Genomic DNA, 21537 nt, shown 5'->3' with positions numbered 1-21537 from the left:
GGACTGAAGGGAGGGCAGGGACAAGGGGAAAAATGAGGAACAAGACCTGATATGTAAAGGTAGAAGATCCCAACAATGAATGAGACTGTACTGTATACTCTACAGTGTACCAATAGACCCAGTGAAAAAAAAAAAAAAAAAAAAAAAAAAAAAAATCTAAATAGTTTGTAGGTAGGGAGATTAGTAAACAATTTATTAATCCACGAACTATATTCTAAATTACAAAATAAGAAGAAAAAAATCAATAAATTAAAAAATATTAAAATATTTTAATGATGTTAAGGATGGGTGGAAGATGAGATCAAATAAAGGAATACACAAAATTAGAACCATACAGAGATGAGGAATGGTCTGAAATTCCTGGGCCTCTGGTGATGCATATTACACAGAAGTAAAATGATCATAATATGATTGGTCCTGATAGTCTCAAAAAAAGCACATCAATTAAAAAATTAATTGTATATAAGCGAAAGGGCATTGAAATGAAACAGTAAACTACATTGAATTTTAATAATACAAAGGAAGATAGATATAAATTAAAACATATCAACTATTATATTAAATGTTATTTGTCTAAAAACTATAGTAAAAGATATATGAACAGAATGCAGAAAAAGCAATACCATACTGTATGTTAGTACCAGAGGACCCTAAGTATAAAGACACTGATGAAGGGGAAATAAAGAAGAGAAATAAGACACCATGGAAATAGCCTTCAAAGAAAATTACAGTCAGCTATCTAATATGGAGTTATATTAGGCAATCCTTTTCAACACAGTTTCATAATTTCTTGGCTTAAATTTAAGATATAACCCAGTAGTATAAGTAGTTATTTTTATATAGTTAGTGGAAACAGTAGCAAAAAAAAAGAGCTAAGATTATGTTTTAGAAAAATACAAGGAAAAATGAATAAAATAGCTTAAATATTCTAGAATTTCTTCAGAGATTTGGATTCTACAAAAACATAAATGCTAGAATTAGAAAATAAGAAATGAATTTAAATTTCAGAAGCAGCTGAGCATCGTGGCCAAGCCTGTAATCCCAGCGCTCAGGAAGCAGCGAAAGGAAGATCACTGTGAGTTTGAGGTCGGCCTGGGCTCTATGGTGAGTTCAAGGCCAGCCTGGGCTATGCAGTGAGACTTTGTCTTGGATTAAAAAAAAAAATCACAAACAGTTTTAAGAGTTGAGAAGATAACAGAACATGAAGGATTCATAACTGGTAGATGAATCAGTGGAAATTATTGGCATTTAAACAATTTAAACAGATAAGAAGAAATGAAAACTATAGAAAACATTAAAGGAGTATGAGACAGTCCAGAAAGGTGTATTTTGTAGCTTATATTAGGCAGAATTCTAAGAGAACACCCAAGTTCTCTCCATTGTACATAGCTGCATAATCCCTAGGACTGTGAGTTGGTGGAATTTACTCTGGTTGCTAAGGTACGTGTATGGCACAGGTGACTCAAATAAAGAGACATTATCTTATGTAAACACAATCTGATTCCTTAAATTAGAGATTCCAAGCATGCCACTTAAGGGACATCCTGTGTTGTTAGCCTTGATGTTGGAGAAGGTCATTTGGGAAAGAATATGAGTGGCCTTTTAAAGTTAAAATTAGCCCCAGCAGAGTTAGTAAAGAAACACAGACTTCTTATTTTTTTTCAACCCAAAGCAACTGGATTTGGACAATACAGTGAATGAATATGTTTAAATGTGAATTCTGTTCCACAGCCTCAGCCATGATATGTCTGGACTTCTAACTAGAGCTTTGAGAAAATATCTAGATGTTATTAAAGCCATGAAGCTTGTAGTAATTCGTTATGTACAAATAGTAAACTAGCAAATGGTCCCCAAAGGAACATGAGAAATATACAGAGAAAAGCTAATAGCTGATAATTTTTCTCTGATAGACAATAAACCACAGGCTCCAGATGTTCTGTGAAACCAAAGCAATATAAATAAATTAAAAATAATAAATGTAGACTCAACAAAGAAAACTACTAAAAACCAAAAATAAAGAGAAAAGCCCTTAAAGAATTCACAGGCAAAAGACAAATACATTAATAAGCTTTCAATGCTTGATGAAAAAATAAGTACCAGTTTTAGGGTTCCATATCCAGTGATGGGTTTTCAGAAATGAAAGAAAAATAAAAATCGCTCAGCCAGAAAGAAATAGTGTCATAGTCAGATCTTGAACCTGAGCCCACAGGCTCTGTGTTGAAGTCTTGGTGTCCTGTGAAGGTGTGGTTAGAGGTGAGGCCTTTGGAAGAAGAGTGAAGGACAAGGCTCTAAACTGTCAGTGGATTCAGCCATTCGAGGCTTTATAGCTAAACGGGCTTTTGGGAAGTGGCGGTCACTTTAGGATTTAGGCCCTGATCGGAGGAAGTAGGTTCCTTGGGACACGCCTTCCAGAGGGTACGTTTCGGCCCCACCCTCCTCCCTACCTCTCCTCTCTGCATCCTGGCTGCCATGAAGCCAGTAGTTTTGCTCCACTACGCCCTGTGTCCTCTTTGGACTATGTCCAACCGCAGGTGAAGAAACAATGGAAAAAAGCAGCTATGGATTGAAACCTCTGAGACTGAGGGCCTACATAAATATTTCTTCTTTCTGAGTTATTTTTCTCAGGCATTTTTTTTTTACAGTGGCAGAAAATTGACACACCACATGAAAGAATGGAAATAGAAGGAAAGAAGTAACTGTAAGTGAACATTGACTGTATAAAGAAATAATTAACATGCACTTAAATATATGAATAAATAAAATATATGACTAAAATAATAAAAAGGTGAGTAAATAAAGTCAAATATTGTAACAGTGTTTCAACTGAAAGATATCTCGAAGGCCTGTTTCTTGTCCTTGATGTTTTGTGTGAGACGAACTTCTCCATAGATAGTGAAAATTCAGTCCTTATAGAAAGAGAGCAGGGGCCGGGGATTTAGCTCAGCGGTTCGGTGGCCTGCCTTGCAAGCATAAGGACCCGAGTTCAATCCTCAGCACCAAAAAAAAAAAAAAAAAAAAAAAAAAAAAAGGAGAGAGAGTGAAGTCTGACAGATGCCTCCAGTTGTGTTTCGCAAATTTTCTCGAACTCTTATTATTCTGGAATATTTGATTATATTTTTTTATCTCATTGAGTTTATTGGTACTTTTAAAGTTTATAGTAAAGTTACATTCATCATTGGGATCTTGTATCTTTACATGACAGGTCTTGGTTCTCATTTTCCCCCCTACCCCTGCCTCCCTTTAACCTCTCTCCCCTCCCCAATTTACAAAGACTTTGTTTCCATTTTTTCCTTTTCTGCTATTTTTTTCTTTTCCCTTATTTCCTTTCCCCTACCCTTCCCACTTCCCCTATACCTTTAGCCCTTTTCTTTTAAATTTCACATTATCATTTATACAATTTGGATCTTATTTACACTTTTAGTTTTTCACACCAGAGAAACTATTCGGTATTTACACATGTGTATCCTATTTATTTCACTTAAGAGTATGATCTCAATATGCATCCATTTTCCTATGAATGACTCTAGTTTCTCATTCTTCATGGCTGAGTATTCCATTTTATAGAAAAACTACATCTTTTTATCTTTTATCCAGTCTCCAACTGATGGGTAATTGGGCTGTTTTACCACTGTGGAAATCAATATGGAGATGCCTCAAAGAACTAGGATTAGAGGTTCCATTTGACCCAGCCATCCCTTTTCTGGGTATCTTTCCAGAAGAATTAAAAGAATCATACCACAGTGATTTATGCACACCCAGGCTTATAGCGGCACAGTTTGTAATAGCTAAAACTTGGAACATCTGATTCTTTATAAAAGGTTTGTATACATGGTGATTTCTGATAATAAATGAACTGATTTCTATACCCGAGTTAATATAGAGCGGGAATAGAAAAATAGTCAGAATCTAGAGTAGACATTTTGAATTCCTCAAAAAGAGAAAAAAGTAAGGGAAATGTGACCAACACACTAGCACTGGTCAATGTGTTGGCACGAGGAGAGTGCTATTCAATATTCTGGTCAATTGGACACCACTGACAAGTAGCACATAAACTGAGACAAACAAAAAATAGTGGAGGAGAATATGTTCTCTCGGACAGTTTCAACTTTGCCCTTATCAGAGCTGAGTGATACTGACTCACTACTTCATGTAGGAGGGTCCCCTCTATTCCTAATTCCCGTGAGCAATTCTCTCCTTGTTTTGAAAATTGTGATCTCTCTTTTTTGTTGTTGTTGGTATTGGGGATTGAACTGAGGACCTTGCAGTTGTGAGGCAGGCATTGTACCACTGAGCTAAATCCCAACCCCCTTGGTTTGAAAATTAAGAACAAGAAAGAAAAAATTTATAGAGAACCAGGAGTAGACTATAAACACTGTCTACAAGGTAAACAAGTTAATGAAGATGAATAAGCATAATTTAAAAAATTACCTTTTGATTTTTTATGGTTTTAGCAATTATACAGCCTGCAAAGCATGGAGAAAAATATTCAATGTTATCCCTTCCACACACAGAGGAATAGAGTGAAGTTGAACATTTACACTGATCATTGCAAGGGGCAGTGAGGTTTCCCAGCTGACCTGTTCTGTAAAAATGATTGAGTACGTGAGGAATTACAATTGCATTGCTTTAAAACATTAATATATAAATCAACATATCAATGAAATGATTAATGCTACTGCTAAGCATGGTTATTTAAATAACCTCTTTTTAACAGTTTACTGAGCTATAATGTATAATAAAATGTACATTTTGGTGCACACCATGTGACACTTTATCCATGTGTTACATGTACACACTTTTGAAATTTTCACCACAGTCTGATAAAAATACTCATCACTCCCTCAGAATTCCTGATACCCCTTTATCATTCCTCCACTCCCTACTATTCATTGATTTCTTTCTTGTCACTAATTCATTAGTTTGAAATTCTTAACATTTTATAAAATGCAACCATACAGTATATATTCTTTCCTTGGCTTCTGCCACACAAATGGTCTTCATTTGACTTCTTATGGTCATATGGCTCCATAACTCTTTGGTACATATTCAGGAGATGTTCATTGAATTTTATAAGATACCATCAGTTTTCCAGAGTGGTTGTGCTGTTTTCCATTCCCCTCAACAATGTGGAATTATGAGCTATAGCTCGCTAAGTCTTGAAGGCAAATAGGGTTAGTTCTCTGCTTTTGGTATTCTTTGAAATTATCTTTGGTTTTTATAGATCTTTTGCATATTAATATCAATCTGAAAGTTATTTTCCATTTCTAAAGAGAAAGTTTCTTTAGTGTTTTATTATAATTATAATAAAAATTTAAAATATTAAATTCTCCTGGAGATAGCACAAACAGGGATCATTTTACAAAATACATTAATTTTTTTACAAACTAAGGAATGAAAGAAAAGTAAATCAGTTTGTTAAGGGACACCACAAATTCCTACAGCTAACATCATACTTAAAATTATTATGGTCTGCATGTTTTTGTTATCCCAGAATTCATATTTTGAGTGCTTAACCCTTGTGTGATTATTTTAGGTGCACCATTTGGGAAGTAATTAGGCTTAGTTGAGCTCATGAGGATGGAGCACCCCCATGAAATCAATGTCCTTATCAGAACAGGCAGAGGCCAGCTGTGTGTCTTAACTTGTGTGAAGATTCAGTGAGATTGTGGAGATCCATTTCTATGAAGAGAGCACTCACTGAATGGAACTTGCCTGCTCATACCTTAACATTGGACTTCCAAGTCCTCAGAGATGTCAAAAATAAAGGTCTATAGTTGAAGAACCCAGCCCATGGCATTTTGTAACACCAGGCTGAGTGTACTAAGAGAAAGGGACACTGAATACTATGATTTTTTTTTGGTACTGGGGATTGAACTCAGGTCTTTGCGCTTGCAAGGCAGGCAGCGGAACCACTGAGCTAAATCCCCGGCCCTTATTTTTTTTTATTTTAGTTTTTTTATGTGATAAAGATACCAATTGATTTTCAAATGCTAAACCATCTTGCATTCCTGTGTTAAATCCTGCTTAATTATGATTAAATATGATTTACTAAAATTATGTTTAGTATTTTGCAATCTATGCACGTAAGAGATATAGATTTGTAGTTTTCTTACAGTGTCCTCTTAGCTCTACAATGTTTATTTTTGATTAATAATAGCTACATATTGATGTGGCACAGTACAATAATTTAGTAAGTGTACATAATATGTAATGAGAGTAAAGTAATTTATCACCTCAAATATTTAGCATTTTGGGGGTATATTCAAAGTCTTCTTTACTAGCTATTTTGAAATATACAATTAATTGTTCTTTGGTTTTTTTGGTTTTTTTTTTGGTGCCGGGGATTGAACTTGGGTCCTTGCGCTTGCAAGGCAGGCCACTGAACCAATGAGCTAAATCCCCGCCCCCTACAACTAATTGTTCTTAACCACAATTCCTTTACTATGCTGTAAAACATTACAAGCTATTCCTCCTATACAACTTCACCCTTGTACCCAGTAATTCTCTGCTCTCCATTCTCCTCTCATTCCCCCAACCCTCCCTAGCCTCTGATACTCGTTATTCTACTCTCTACTTCAACTCCACTCATCGCTGTATTATAATTTCCTTTGTGGAGATCATTTATTTCCTTAGCTCAAATTATTTCTAGGGTTTTATTTTATTTTACTTTATTTTATTGTCACTATGGTGAACGGGATGGCTTTTTATGGCTTTTTCAGAGATTCGTTATTACTATGTAAAAAGCTACAACTTTTTATTGATTACTTTTGTGGGTTGATGCAACACTACTGAATTTGTTAGTTCTAACATTTTGGAGGGAGAGGGTCTTTTGATTTTGCAGTCCATAAAATGACATCTTCTGTAAAGAGTTACTTTGAACTTCTTTCCTATTTAGGTATACTTTACTTCTTTCTCTTTCTTTATTGCTCTTATTAAGTCTTTCCATACTCTGTGAAACAAGAGCTCTGAAGGTAGACATCCCTTTCCTGCTGCTGTTCTTAGAGGAAATGATTTCAGCTTTTACCCACTCAGTGTCATTCTGGCTGTGAGACTGCCATATGTACTTTTATGCTGAGCTACCATTCTTCTTTACTTTCTCCAGAGTTTTATTTTTTAATCACACTAGGAAGTTGAATTATTTAATGCATCTTCTGCATGTATTGAGATGATCATATAGTTTTCACCTTTCATTCTGTTGATGTAATAACATTGATTTATGTTATTATGTCTCATCTGTGGAATAAATTCCACTTGGGCTGGGGATTTAGCTCAGTGGTTCTGCCACCTGCCTTGAAAGCATAAAGTCCTGAGTTCAATCCCCGGTAACCTCCCCCCAAAAAAAATTCCACTTGATTATGGTGAATGAACTTTTTTCTGTATTGTTGGATTCAGTTTGGCAGTAATTTGTTAAGGATTTCTTCATCTATGTTCATCTATGATATTGATCTATAGTTTTCCTTTTTGTTGCTGTGTTCTAACCTAGTTTTGGCACATGGGTTGTGATTGCCTTAGGGAATCAATTTCCTTTTTTTTTTTTTTTTAATTTGGGAAGCATTGGTGCTAGTGCTTCTTCCATATTAGATAACATCAACAGTGAAACCATCTAATTCTGGGATTTATTTTAGGTAAAATTTTAATTACTGATTTAATATTATTACTTGTTATTGGTCTATTTGGGTCTTCTGTATCCTCGTGGTTAAATTTTAGTAGGTTATATATGTGCAGGGATTTATCCATTGCTTTTAGATTTTTCCGATTTGTTGGTTTACACTTTTATGATAGTACCTAATAATTATTTGTATTTCAGTTTTTTTGTCTTGTTGTTTTTCTTCCAGTACCAGGGATGGAACTCAGGACCTTGCCCTTGCCAGAAAGGCACTGCACAACTGAGCTACATCTCCAGAAAATTATTCACATTTTTGTAGTGTCTGTTATAATGTTTCCTTTTGATCTCTGATTATATTTATATTCTCTCTCCCTCTCTTGCTATGGTTTTGCTTATCTTTTTTAAAAAGCAATATATTGCTTCATTAATCAATATTTTAACATTTTAAATATTTTATTTATATATTCTCTGGAATTTATCACTTCTTTATCTCTAATAATGCTCAAATTAGTCTGTTCCTGTTATGTCAGGTTTAGTTTTTGAAATTTCAAAATATTTTTATATAGGCATTTATTGCTTTAGATTTCTTAGTACTGTTTTACTGTATCATATAGATTTTGGTATTTTTTTCCATTTTTTAAATAAACTTTAATTTCTCTTTTAAATTGCTATTGGTCTATTTATTTTCAGGAGAATGTCACTCTCTTTCCATGTTTGGATATGGCCCATAGCTGCCCTTTATAGTTGATTTCTAGTTTTGTTATATTTTGGTCAAAGAAGATTTGTAGAGTTTAATATTTTTGGAGTTAGAAACTGCACTTTATACAATAACCTTTTTTGAATTAGTATATATTTGCAATTCATGCAGTTATAATCATCTATGAGAGTGGTTACATGTGTATATTACAGCATGGTTTTTCTTAATCCTCGTCCTCTTTTTCATACTTGGTGATATTATTTGTTGTAGCTCATGTCATGGCATTTGTGTTTACCATAATTGGGGTCACTAGGTTCCTGTATATGGCGTATCTTTACTTCCCCTTTTATTCCTCTTCACCCTTCACCCTTGTTTCCTTAGACCCCTTCCCTATTGCAAGAGATCTGTCCTTTTGTCCCTTTCTAAGCATTCTTTATCACTTTCTTTGTTTGTACTTTGCCTCTCTCAAATGGGAGATATCATACAGTATTTAAGCTTGTGTGTCTGGTTTCTTTTCTTTTCTTTCTTTCTTTTTTTTTTAACAAGTTGACTACTGTTAAATATTTATTTACTACTGCTTTTTTTTCCTCCAGATCATTTCTCCAGAGCAGTAATAATTTTAACAGCTAAGTAGAATTATGTTAGAGCTCTATATTTGCAAAGTGATAGCATTTGGTGGAAAAGCAGTGTTGCTCACACTAAAAAACAAAAATGGTAAAGATCCAAAAGGTTGTACATGCTTCATTTTACAAATAGAACAGCCTTTTAAAATTCATAGCACTTAGCACTCATGACTGTTTTTAGTTATAGTTCCACCTCATAAGTGAAGTGCAACTCAGCTTAATAATTGAAAAACAAAAACCAGAGGCAAAATCCAACAGAGTGGGTTAGGAGACCAAGTCCTGCTTGTAGTTCTAGTGTGAAACTTTTATTTTATTTTTCTTTTTTATTGAGTTTATTGGTACTTTTTAAGTATACAGTACATTTGCATTCATCATTGATGTCTGGTTTATTTCATACATTGTTTCAAGGGCATCCATTTTCCTACAAATGTCTCAAATATGTCATTAGTCATAGTTGAGTAGTACTTCACTATATAGTGATACTGCATTTTCTTAATCCAATCATCTGTTGATGGTATACAGGCTGCTTCCAGGGTTTATCTATTACAAATTTTCTGCTAAAAACACTGTATGCATATATTACTGTAGTATGATGACTTAAGCTCACTGGGGATGATACCTAGTGGGAAGATAGCTGAGTCACACAGAATTTTTAATTTCAGTTCCTGAAAAATCCCTGTACTGGTTTCCATAATGGTTGAACTAGTTTGCATTCCCACCAATAACATAATTTTAATTTTTTTTAATTTAAATATTTTAAAATATGTTTTGTAATTTAACATGTGGTCCATCCCGAAGAATACTCCCTTTGCCAAAGAAAAACAGTGTTCTGGGCTCTTGTATGAAATGTACTATAATACCTGTGAGGTGTATTTGGAATATAGTATAGTTTAACTTCAATACCTCTCCATTTTCTATCTAAGTGATCTCTCTGAGGTTGAATGAAGAATCTGGAAATACCAAACTACTATTGTTTTGGATTTCATCATCCCTTTTGATTTAATATTTGGTTTATATAGCAGGGTGGCAGAGTATTAGAATTATATAATTTCCATTTGTTATAATTATCACTTGCTCAATCCACTCTTTTTCATTGTATAATATATATACATATATACATATATATACACACATATATACATATATATACATATACACACACACACACACACACACACACATATATATATATATATATACATATATATCTTTTTGTAGATTTTTACTTGAAGCTTGTTTCACCTATCATGATGATAACTACTCCTACTTGGGTTTATATTCCATTTGTGTAAAAACAAAATGTATTTCCCAGAGAACTGAATTACTTGCAGGCAATATATAGCTGAGATTTTAAAAAATCCAGTCAGCTTAATTAATGGGGTGTTTTAATCCATTTACATTCAATGTTATTATTGATTGTTTACAAAATTCTTTTATCATTTTGTTAACTGCCGTGTATATCCATTATTCCTTTCTTGTTAACTTCTGTGACCTGGTGGTTTTCAGTATTGATAAGGTTTGAAACCTTTAACTTTCTACAGTGAGTTTTGCACTTTCTTGTGTTTTCCTGATGGAAGTTATCAATCTTCTAGATTTAGGACTCTCTTAAATTTCAGTGAAGTCATTCTAGTGGTGATGAAATCCCTCAGTCTCTACTCATTTTTCTTTAATTTCTGAAGGAAAATTTTGTTAAGTGCACTGATCAGCTATCTTTTTTTTTCTTTCACTATTTTGAATATGTGATACCATTTTCTCCTGATCTGCAAGATTTCTGTGAACAAGTTCACTGTAACTTGGGTGAAATTTCCTTGATATGTGACTTGACATTTTCTTTTGCTGCTTTTGGAATTTTTTGTTTTTGACTTTTGACAGCTTGATTATAATGTGCCTTGAAAAAGGCATCTCTGGGCTGGGTCTAACTAGGATTCTTGGAGTTCACATATCTCCCACAAAACTTGGCAAGTTTTCAGCTATTGGTTTGTGAAATATCCTTTTGTGCATTTCTCTCTTCTGCTAAAAACCTGATGATGCAGATGTATGCCTGTTGATGAAGTCTGATAGGTCCTGTAAGAATTCTTTGTTCTTTTTCATTCACTTTTTGTCTCTGAGTAGGTAAATTCACTTTATCTCAACCATGTTGGCTATATTGTCTTCTGCCCTATGTACACACTCGCAAATGACATTTATCTTCAAGGATTAGAAACAATTTTAATTAAAGGCAATAAGTAAAATGATTTTTTATTTTGCTTTTGATTTATTATACAGAATAGGTTGGTTAATGGATACTACATCTTAGTAAGATTGAAAGAGACCCTAAGTGTGTTATTTTACAATAGGGTGACTATATATATAGCATATCTCAAAAAGCTAAAAGCAGAAAACAATTTTTGCCCTACAGAAGTGATAAATATTTGAGATAGATATGTTTAACTTGAGTGTAGAATGTATTGAAACACTAATTTAAACACCACGTCAGACACCAATAAATATAATTTGTTTTTCACATGTAATTTAAAAAATAAATTTCAAAACTAAGAATTTTCAGAACACTGGTGTTTATGACAAAATTAGCTTCAAATTGTGCTCTTTTTTCTTCCATGCTAAAAGAGCTTAATTTTTCACCATAAATCAATAGCTCTACAGAATAAAAGTGATTTTCTATATTAAACATAGATCACCAGCCAAAGATCTGGTCAGCATATGTACTTCTGAAACTGTTCCTAATACCTTCTTTCTTGTCACATAATGAATGGAAAGGGAATATAATACCTGAACTCTATGAACCAGGCACCTTAATCCAAAGAATGATAGCAGAATTAAAGCAATGTATGACAGGTCAGTAAGACTGAAAGAACCTGCTTCTTCCACATCATAAAGCACCACCACAGCCTTTTTCAGCCATTTTTTAAAAATTCATGAGACTTTCCTGAAGCGTGATTGGATAAAACTAGTTGTTCTACAAATTGGAAAATTGTGTACTATGGGAGATAGAAATAAAAATTCTATTTCCTGTGGGATAAATAAAATTCCAGAACTACTTAAAAAAAAAGCTCAGAATTCCTCATAAAATGATCTTTCTATATTTTTCATATATCAAGTTTCCAAGTATTCGTGGATATATGACTGGCCTCTATTTTTAAATCTTTTACCATCTATGCAGTTATGATCATGCTAAGTGAAGTAAGGCAGACTCAGAAAATTAAATGTCATGTTTTCTCTTGTATGAGAAAATGAAAGTATAAACAGAAAAATAAAATAGAGGAGAGATTATAGAAAACTAGAATTAGACTCTTGAAAATGGGGAAGAAGATCAGAGAGAGGAGTTAGGAAAGGGAGGGGGTAGAAGGATTAAAAATGATCAAGACATACTATATGCATGCAGCAATTCTGTAAAATGAATTTAACAACTATGTATCAAAACATGTACTAAATAAAAAGATTATTATCTAAATTGTTTTAATTTCACAATGAATTTTTGTTTTCTTTTAGTGAAGTTATCTAACTTGACATTCTTTTAGGCAGTGTATTATGTTTTCTTAGTAGTTTGTTCTTTGATTTGACTATAAAATAAACTCTAAGGTCTGCAAAATATTCTGTTAAGATTTTTATTAATGTGGCAACAAAGTTATAATTTGCAAGAAAGTAATACCTTTAAATATTTAGTCTTCTAGTATATAAACATTATTTTGCTTATTTGGGGTATTTTATGCATAGTAATGGAGTCCTATTTTTCTTCACAGAAGTTTTAATCATCAATGATAAATTTATTTTATATGTTAATTTACAAAAAATAGTTCCATACAAATTATATATTTTTCATTTGTTTCTAGCTAGAGTAAAAGAATAGCTATTTTTTTTAAATCTGGTACTGGGGATCAAAGTTGAGTCCTTGTGCTTGCAAGGAAGGCAGCAGAACCACTGAGCTAAATCCCCAGTCCAGAATAGCTAATTCTTATTTAGTATTCTTTTTGCCAGGGATTTTTCAATCAATATTATTAAATCTCCAATTATAGACACTCATTAATGTGCAGTTTGCAAATATTTTATCTACTTTATAAGACATCTTTACCTTGTTATCAGAGTCCTTTGAACATAAAAGTTTTAATTTTGGTAGAGTCCAATTAATCTTTTTTTTTCCATTTATGGTTCATACTCAATGCTATGTCTAAGAACTCTTCACTTAGTTTTAAATTTGAAGAATTTTCACCCGTTTTTCCTAATAATTTAATATTTTTTAAATTTATGAACCATATTAGACTATATTCCAAATAAATTTGTATAGTGATTGATGTTTGAGTAATTTTTTCAATCTGCAGATATCCACTGGCTCCAGTAACATTTGTTGACCATTGGTCTTCCACAGACCACTCCACTGTAGTTGGAAGTAGGAGTCTTATTCTCTTTGCTCTGCTTTACTTGCTTAGTCCTTTGATTTCTAGTTCCAGTTCTGTTGCCCAGTGTTTATGTCAATCTGTGCCTAGTTCTTGAATTGTTGCAATTTAGAGTCAAGAAGTTATTATCCATGCACACTTTTAGATGCTTTCACATCCATGCTCTGATGACTAGAAGAAGACAGACAGACTAAATCAAGAACAAAAGGTAACATTGCCATTGTGCAGAAGTCAGTAATATCTCCTATTTGCTACCTGCACTAATATGAAGTTTTACTTTTAGGTTCTGATTCATTTCAATGTATTTTTCTCTACACGAATGAATAAGTCATATATCATCAGGTGTCAGAGTATTTTTTCCCTCATACATTATCAAGTGTCATAGTATTTTTTCCTTCATAGGAAAGATGAAACTCTGCTTTCTATTTCTTTTCCATATCTAATAATTACATGAATGATATGAGTATAACAGGGTGTTTTTGTTTGTTTGTTTGTTTGTTTTGTTTTTGTTTTTGTTTGATACCAGGGATTGAATTCAGGACCTTGCACTTCAGAGGCAGGCAGAGGCACCACTGAGCTAAATCCCCGCCCAGGAACATTGAATAATTATTAATTGATTGAGATTTTTATTGTTAGCTTCTGATTTAAAAGTCCAATATACAAAATTATATTTACCCATTATAATTTTCACTGATTCCAGCAAACCTCACTGGATCGCAGTGTACAAAAATTACTATTCCAAAAAATATAATTGATATAGTAGATGAAACTATTATAAATCTCATCAGGGCTTTACAAGACATTTCCAACTGGCAAGCAATGATGCCTCCTAGAAGGTGGCCAAGTGCACCTGCTGGAATTAAAATAAGTCCTAAAGAAAGGCAAAAAATACAGTTAAAATTAATCATTTAATAATACAAAAAATCATACATTCATGCAATACCTTCTCCTCTAACACACAGCTACCATATATGTAATTTTAAAGACAGGCGAAGAAGACTAACATCATGATAAATATCTGAACAAACTTGAGCCTTGTGAGAAATACAGATTTGTGAGTGAGGCTGATGACTTAGATCTGCTGGACTCTTAAGGATGTGAGATGGAATTTTGCTCCTGCATAGTAATGATATAATGACAAAGCAGTAACTTAATCCACATCAGTGAGAACCTGGGACCTGTCTTTTTGAAAGCTATTGTTAGCTAGCCAACTGGATTTGTGGCTTGTTGCTAGAGGCATTGTTTAAGTGACAAGAGCTCTCAAACAGAGATTTGTGAACAAGCCCCCCCTTGTATCTGTAAATATATGTGAAATATTAAGAATCTTATGAAATAAAGTGGGAATCTAGAATAGCCCTATAAGACATAGTTTCCTGTTCAAGTATGAGAAATTAGGAAGAAAAAAACCCAAGAAAGAAAAGAATGGAGGAGGAAAAAAAAGAGAACAGAAAGATAAAGAGAAATCTAGTTAGAAAATGATCAGATGAAGATATCACAGCAAACTCGCAGATTGATGCAAACCCTCCAGCTCCAAACACACAGCAATGGTAGACGTAGGTAGGGATATAGCAAGGGAGATTGAATGCACAAATCGCAAAACATTAACACCAGTTAAATTAGTATTATGGAAGATCTGACAAAGACTGGAAAACAAGCAATTTCAGAATGCTCAAAGGTATAAATGATAAAGATAAAAAACATTTCATAAAAATGAAGAAAGTAAAAGGGAAAGGAATAAAACAAGGAGATAAAAAGGAGCAAATAGGAAATTGAGGTCTTAAATCATTTCATTGCGAAAATTAAAAACAAAGTGGAGGGTCAGCGTGGTGGGAAAGAAGCCCTCGGGTCCTCCCACAAGATGGACACAAAGCAAGGGATATAAGCAAACAAAGAGTTACATAACTTGGAACTATCATGTGCCTGAAACTAATGGTAGAGAACACGAAACCTGGGTAGATTACAGGAGTAGGGATGACAGAAAGAGAGGGAGGGAAAGAAGGAAAGAGAAGGGAAGGGGAAATGAATATCCCAGCTTCTGGTCCCAGGCTCTTTGGTTGAGTGAAGAGGACCTCTAAGAAGAACAAGATCTACTTACACCAGATTGCATTTATTAATGTAATGTGACAGATCGACTCTAAGCAAGGCGCCCTGTGGAAAATAGGCTTAAATAAATGGGAGACTTGGAGTGTGCACAACAATCTGGCTCTAGAGAAGAAAATTCGCTGCCTCCCTCATTAAACTCTAAGATCGCAAGAGCCAAGGGTCCTCCTGAGAGAGGTCCTCTTGTTAGAGGCCGAACTGCTGGAATCAGAAAACCCAGCATAATTGCATCTCTCAGCAAACTCTCCAGTGCGTGAACCAAGGGTCATCTTAAGAAAGGCTTTGTTTTAGGGACTAAATTCTTCTGGGGTCAGAAAAACCAGCATAATCACAGGTCGGGTCCCCTTAGTCATCTTGCCACACCGGCTGGCTAGGCTGAGGCCAGTGGCTCGGGCAAGAGTTTTTGACACTAATCCACTGAGCATTTGCGCCATCCTGACTGAGTGTGTCCCTGCCAGGGAGAGGGGAGGGCGCAGGGATTTGGAGATGCTGCCCTATGGGAAGTAAAGCAACACCAGTCTCCTGGGGTTACACCAAGGGGCCACTTCCGACTGTGGGGTGCGGGGATTGAGGATACCACATCTCCCAGCCCCACAGCCCCCCTCCTGGAGCCCGCCCTCCACTCGGAGCCATTCAGGGATTCAGCCATGGCTTGGATATTTACCAGGTCCTCGGACACACGCAATGAAAGCCCAAATGCATAGATATTCAGCTCAAAACTTGGCCAATTTAAGGGCTTGCTGCACTCGCTATAGCTGAGACGTTAGCCACGCCCCCAGGTGAACAGACTAAAAGCCTGACGTGGGAGTGAATTTACTCTGGCTCCTTAACGTCCTCTTAACCTGTGAGACTCAGGGAGCAGCCTGCATTCCACCCCAAGGAGTTTGGCAAGAGCTGCGGGAAATTCTAAACTGCAGCTGTACCCAGTAACCCCTCCATACTTGGCAGATCAGAACCTTAGAAGACCCAGAGAGAAACTTTCCAAAGCACCTGGAGTAGGAGAAAAATTTTACTAGTTTTTTTCTCTCTCCATCTATTCTGCTATTGTTGCTTTTTATTTCTCATTTTTATACCTTTTATCCTGTTTTTTAAATTTCTTCTTTGGATGTTTTTCTTCTTCCCAATTTTTCCCTCTTTTTCTTTTCCCTTTTTAAAATTCTGTTTATATCATTTTGGGGTTTTATTATATAATTTTATTCTCTTCTGCAAACCCACCCCCAGGCTCCTTCTCCCCCTTTCCCTTCTCCCTCCCACCTCTCTCTCTCTCCTCCTCCTCCTCTCAGCCCCGTTTTCCCTCAGCTCTGGCGACTGAGCCCAGGGCCTGGGGCACATTGAGCAATACGCTGATAAAGGACACTCCAGGCCCCCAGGGTGAAATTCAGGCCAGCTTGAGCCACAACCCTGTCCTGCTCAAACAATGGTGGGAGCTTCTCTTTAAATATAAGAGGAGACATTAACTCCCTGATATTGGCCTATGCTCAGGGGGGCACAGATAAGGGGAGGGAAGATGCCCTCAAGGTATCAGCAGAGAGCAAAACCTAACTGTGGGCGACCCCACTTGCACTAGATCCTCTCCTCAGCACCAGTTGCAGCAGTACTCGGTCAGACCGGTCATACCGCAGAGGGCCGATGAGTCCCACGGGAGGGGAGTTCAGACTCCAGCCCGCATCCTTCCCTGCAAAGCAGCCAGATCCACATCTATCTCCAATCAGGGGACAGTCATGTCCTTCAACACGCCTGGAGCAACCAGCATCAGAATCACTTTCAAGGGCAGAGCTACTGTCAACAGTGCCTGCGGTAATCCCAACCTCCTTAGGAGCAGGAGTAACCACAGACGGTGCAGGACACACGCTCTCCTGCCTACACCACAGCCACTTGAAGGGTGAGACTGGCTCATAATTTCAAAACCTGAAGAGACAGTGGTCATTCCAACCCCAACAGAGTATGCTCTGAGCCCAACGCCATGAATCACAGCCAAAGAAACTACAGGTAGGGGGGCACTCTAAGTAGTGCAGTAGGAAACAGACTTCACATTACAGAGCAAAGCAGCACCCCAAGTCACATGGGCAGAAGAAAGTAGCGTACCATGAAGGCCACCACCCGAAAGTGGAAAAATTGTGCATTCCAAGTTACATTTTCAGGAGACTGAGATAGCATCCCTTCTGAGATTGAGAAAAGACACACATGTACCTAGTATAATGTCTCCTGAAGTCAAAGCCAGGTGTGATTACTTTCCATTATAAAACATTTTGATTCCTGAAGCTGAGGTTCCTTTCCGGTAACACAACTCACTGTGTGTGCAGATCTTACCTGGCCTTTCTTCACATTGCTCTGTGGTAACTGTGGCTCAGAAATCGGTTCCAATTCCATACAAGCTTCAATAGCTTTTATGAACAGGCCTCTGGACAGAGGGCTGCCCTTTGAACCTGGCCATCAATCTCAGGCCTGACCTATGGTGACCACTCTTATTAAGATTCATCATGGTCAGACGGAAGGTTCCTCCTGCTTATAAGCAACAGTGAATGGAGATATGCAACCATACTTCGCATGAAAGGTGGGAAATTTACAACCACATTGTGCAGTGACCCTGTAAACCATCAGAACATTAGCTAATTTGCTTGGAAGATGAGACAGCACAATATGTGATTGCTTGTTAATGAAACATCTGTCTGTCTTGCAGTTTATCATACCAACTTGGGATCTATTGTAAGGTAATAATAAAAGATCTCAGAATTTTTGCCATGCATTCTAACTGCTATAAAGTGCCTCTGTTTGACCCTCTGAGGAAGATTTCTCCAAGAAAAATAAATTCCTATGTGATACACTGAATAGAATTTGGACTGTCCCTGAAAAGAAGGTAAGGTGACTATGGGTGTTGTTTCAAACAATTAAATTGTGCTTTTGTTTCGTATGCTAATGCTGTGACTACAATTCCTAAGTAAAATAACTTTTTTTTTTTTTGTATCAGGTATCAAACTCAGGACCTTGTGCTTGTAAGGCAGGCAGTGGAACCATTGAGCCAAATACCTGGCCCTCTAAGTATATAACTGACAATTCTGCTTTATAAGGTTTGACAACACCCAAGTGATAGCAGAATACATTAATTGCTACCCAAAGTGTCTTCCTCTCTCCCCTTTTATATGATCCTAGGTTAAAAAATAAATAAATCAAAGTCCCAGGCTTGAATATTAACTTCAATTCAGCAAGGGTAAAAAGACATAAAATATTTCAACTTAGCAGACCATATGGTCAGTGAGAAAGGTAGGAGAGTAAGGAGTAGAAATCACAGTAGATTAATAACATACTAGGAATGTAGTCGTTGAACCTACAGTCTTGGCTATTTGAGATACTGTGATATAACTAAAGCTGATATTAACCACTGATATTCCTTGTGCTAAATTGAACATCACCAAAAGCCTTCTTTTGTATTTCATTGACAGCTAAGGATAAAGATCAATTATCATTCAAGCTGCAAGGCCACAGATATATATATTTGCAGCATCCCTTCACAAGTACCTAAACACGGGGAGCCGCTTGCTACAGAAGAGTGCATTACACATAGTGTGGGTGATAGGTGAGGACTCACTGACTCTCATTCTGGTATTTTCAGAATGTCAAAAACAAGAGTAAATGATAAAGATTAGTGACATCCAGAAGACTTCCCCTCGTGTTTCTCAGGGACCCTGGAGACAGATTCATAGCATTCAATCTCTCTGGCAGTCAAGGAAAAACCATGTCTTCCCCGCTCCAAACAAAAAGCAGACTAGCATCACTTTGTACTCTGGACATCAGAGATGACCTTCTTGGGCATTCTAGTTGGTCTTTTATCAGGTAAACACAGTCAGATGACCCCTTTGAACTACAGGTCTTCATGACCAGAGATTTTGTGGACTGGTGCTTCTGGAAAAGGGAGAAAATTCCACTAAGACTTCTTCCTTGGGTGGATGACTCACTCACTCCCTAAAACAGCTACCTTTTGAAAAGCAACTATGAACTTTCTACTGTCCTCTTAGCAAAACAGAAGCCTTGAAACATAAAGGCTAAAACTCTGGGGACTGACACTCTGCTTTTGATATGAGATGCACCCACCTCACAACTATTGACAAACTTTACTTGTCCAACAGAAATGATATTTTGAAGAGCACAGAGGTGGTCCTAAAGGAAGTTATGTTTAAAGAAATAAAGTCAGTAGGTCATATGCCTCAGAAGACAATGGAAATCTTTCTAGAATAAAGTTGCTCTTGGTCACTCAGAGGTGCTTCCCAGAGGGATGAATAACACATTATTTATATTAACCCAGAAGGCAATAATCTTTATAATCAGAGAATTCAATTAGAAAAGGTGATGCAAAATTTATCCTTGAAGTTAGGTGAAAAAACCAGTGACACCAATTTGTCCCTGGAAGGCACTCTGGCAAGCCTAACTCACTGATTGGCACTGTTATTGATGACAGAATTGCCCCAAATCCTTGTAGGTCACTGTAGAATATGCAATTGCTAATACATTCTGCTAGACATGGACTAACTGCTCAGCCTAAGTGGAAATTTCAATACAAAACATCAAAGGACAATCTCATGGCTAAAGAATTTTGTCCATCTGGCTGGGTCCAGGGGCTTGAAGCCCTGATTGAGGTCATTCCTGCTGCTGCTCTTATTCTGTGTTTTGAAATTTGTTACAGCTTAACTAAAGGCTATAAGAAACAAATCCAAAGTATTGACTCCACAGCCTCTGTTGATTAGATTAAACACAGTGGCAACTACTTCACTTATAGGAAATATGTTATCATGACCGTGTTTGTATCACCTTTTAGGGTTTTGGAAAATTTGTGGCCTGACGATGCTTAGACTGTTATAAAAAATGTATTTATTCAATAATTGACACATTCAGGGTTTTGGCACATATTAATGTGTGTTTTCTATCTGGTCCACATATTTTATGTTCTTTCCTTCTTTCCTGGTTTTGCTTTTATTCAATTTTTTCATATTAATATCCTCTTTGACTATTCCTTTATTGATTAAAGGAATGTATGCATCCTCAACATTTCATATGCTAAAATAATTGCTACATTTCCCACTTCCTTATTAATGCTTGAACCTTACAACATTTAATTCTACTAGAAACCTCTTTTGGAGAGATAAAATTCTTAATAACTAGTTAAATTGGGGATATACACAATAACATTGCCTTTTAATGTCAAAACATAGAACAACTTTTACAAATGTGTATAAGGAGATATTGCTAAGCCTACTGGAAACAATTTTATATCTGTCAATATGATAAAGGATACACAGTGGTATATTCATAAAACAGAATCCCCATAGAATAATTAAGAAGCATTAAACAGATGTAGATCAACATATGTGTGAAAAATATAACTTCTGATAAAAAAGAAGTAGCAGAAGAATTTGTGTAAAATCATAAATGAATTTTTTTTGGTTTTTTGGGGGGAGGTTGAGACAGGGTCTCACTATGTAGTTCACACTGCTCTGGAACTCAACTCTGTATCCCTGGCTGGTCTCGAACTCATAGTGATCCTCCTGCCTCAGCCTCCCAAGTGCTGGGTTTACAGGCGTGTGCCACCATACCCAGCCATAAATGAATTTTAGAAGTGGACTGAATATAGATTGGAAAACAAGCAGAAACCTGAGATGAAATATGTATAAGGAGAATTCAATGTAATTTCATTACTCTGGTTATATAAGGGAAGTGAGGAAGAGAAATGGGCTTGGAAGTGATGCAAATATTCTTACAAAGTTTTGTTTTAAAATATTGATGGAATAACAGAGTGTTCATATTTTTAAATATTTTATCAAATAATATTTCTCTTTGTATTTTCTGTTTGCTGGAAATATTTAATAAATGTACATACATGAAGACTCCACATAACTTTTGAAATGATGATAATATGAAGGAAAGACTACCTGTAAGTATAGTTGCCATCGTGGGTGTTAACATAAACTGAGTTTCTAAATATATAGGCAGAAATTCAGAGGCTCCAATAATAATTAAAGATTCTGAAGCTTTGGATAGAGCTTGGCACATAAAAACTGGATTCTTCAAAAGAATCTGAAATGGGAATGGTATTTATTAGTTATTTTGATACCTCAAGAAGAATATATA

At 35.8% G+C, this 21537-nt stretch overlaps 1 protein-coding gene across 5 annotated transcripts in view; it reads right to left on the bottom strand.

Moving 5' to 3' along the window:
- Slco6a1 (solute carrier organic anion transporter family member 6A1) overlaps positions 1–21537 on the bottom strand; it is a 73251-nt gene that overhangs the window by 13555 nt on the left and 38159 nt on the right. For all 5 annotated transcript variants that reach the window (XM_019205224.2, XM_019205220.2, XM_019205221.2 and 2 more), the window contains 3 exons: positions 21339–21483; positions 13993–14188; positions 4429–4582 (listed from right to left, as the gene is read on the bottom strand). In XM_019205224.2, coding sequence (XP_019060769.1) covers positions 4429–4582; positions 13993–14188; positions 21339–21483 — 495 coding nt within the window. The remainder of the gene's footprint in view (positions 1–4428; positions 4583–13992; positions 14189–21338; positions 21484–21537) is intronic.

This window comes from Fukomys damarensis, unplaced genomic scaffold (genome assembly GCF_012274545.1).
Source record: "Fukomys damarensis isolate Sample0158 unplaced genomic scaffold, DMR_v1.0_HiC HiC_scaffold_3, whole genome shotgun sequence".
NCBI classification, from domain to species: Eukaryota; Metazoa; Chordata; class Mammalia; order Rodentia; family Bathyergidae; genus Fukomys; species Fukomys damarensis.
The sequence above is the reverse complement of the archived record's forward strand: the minus strand, read 5'-3'. Positions and strand labels throughout refer to the sequence as shown.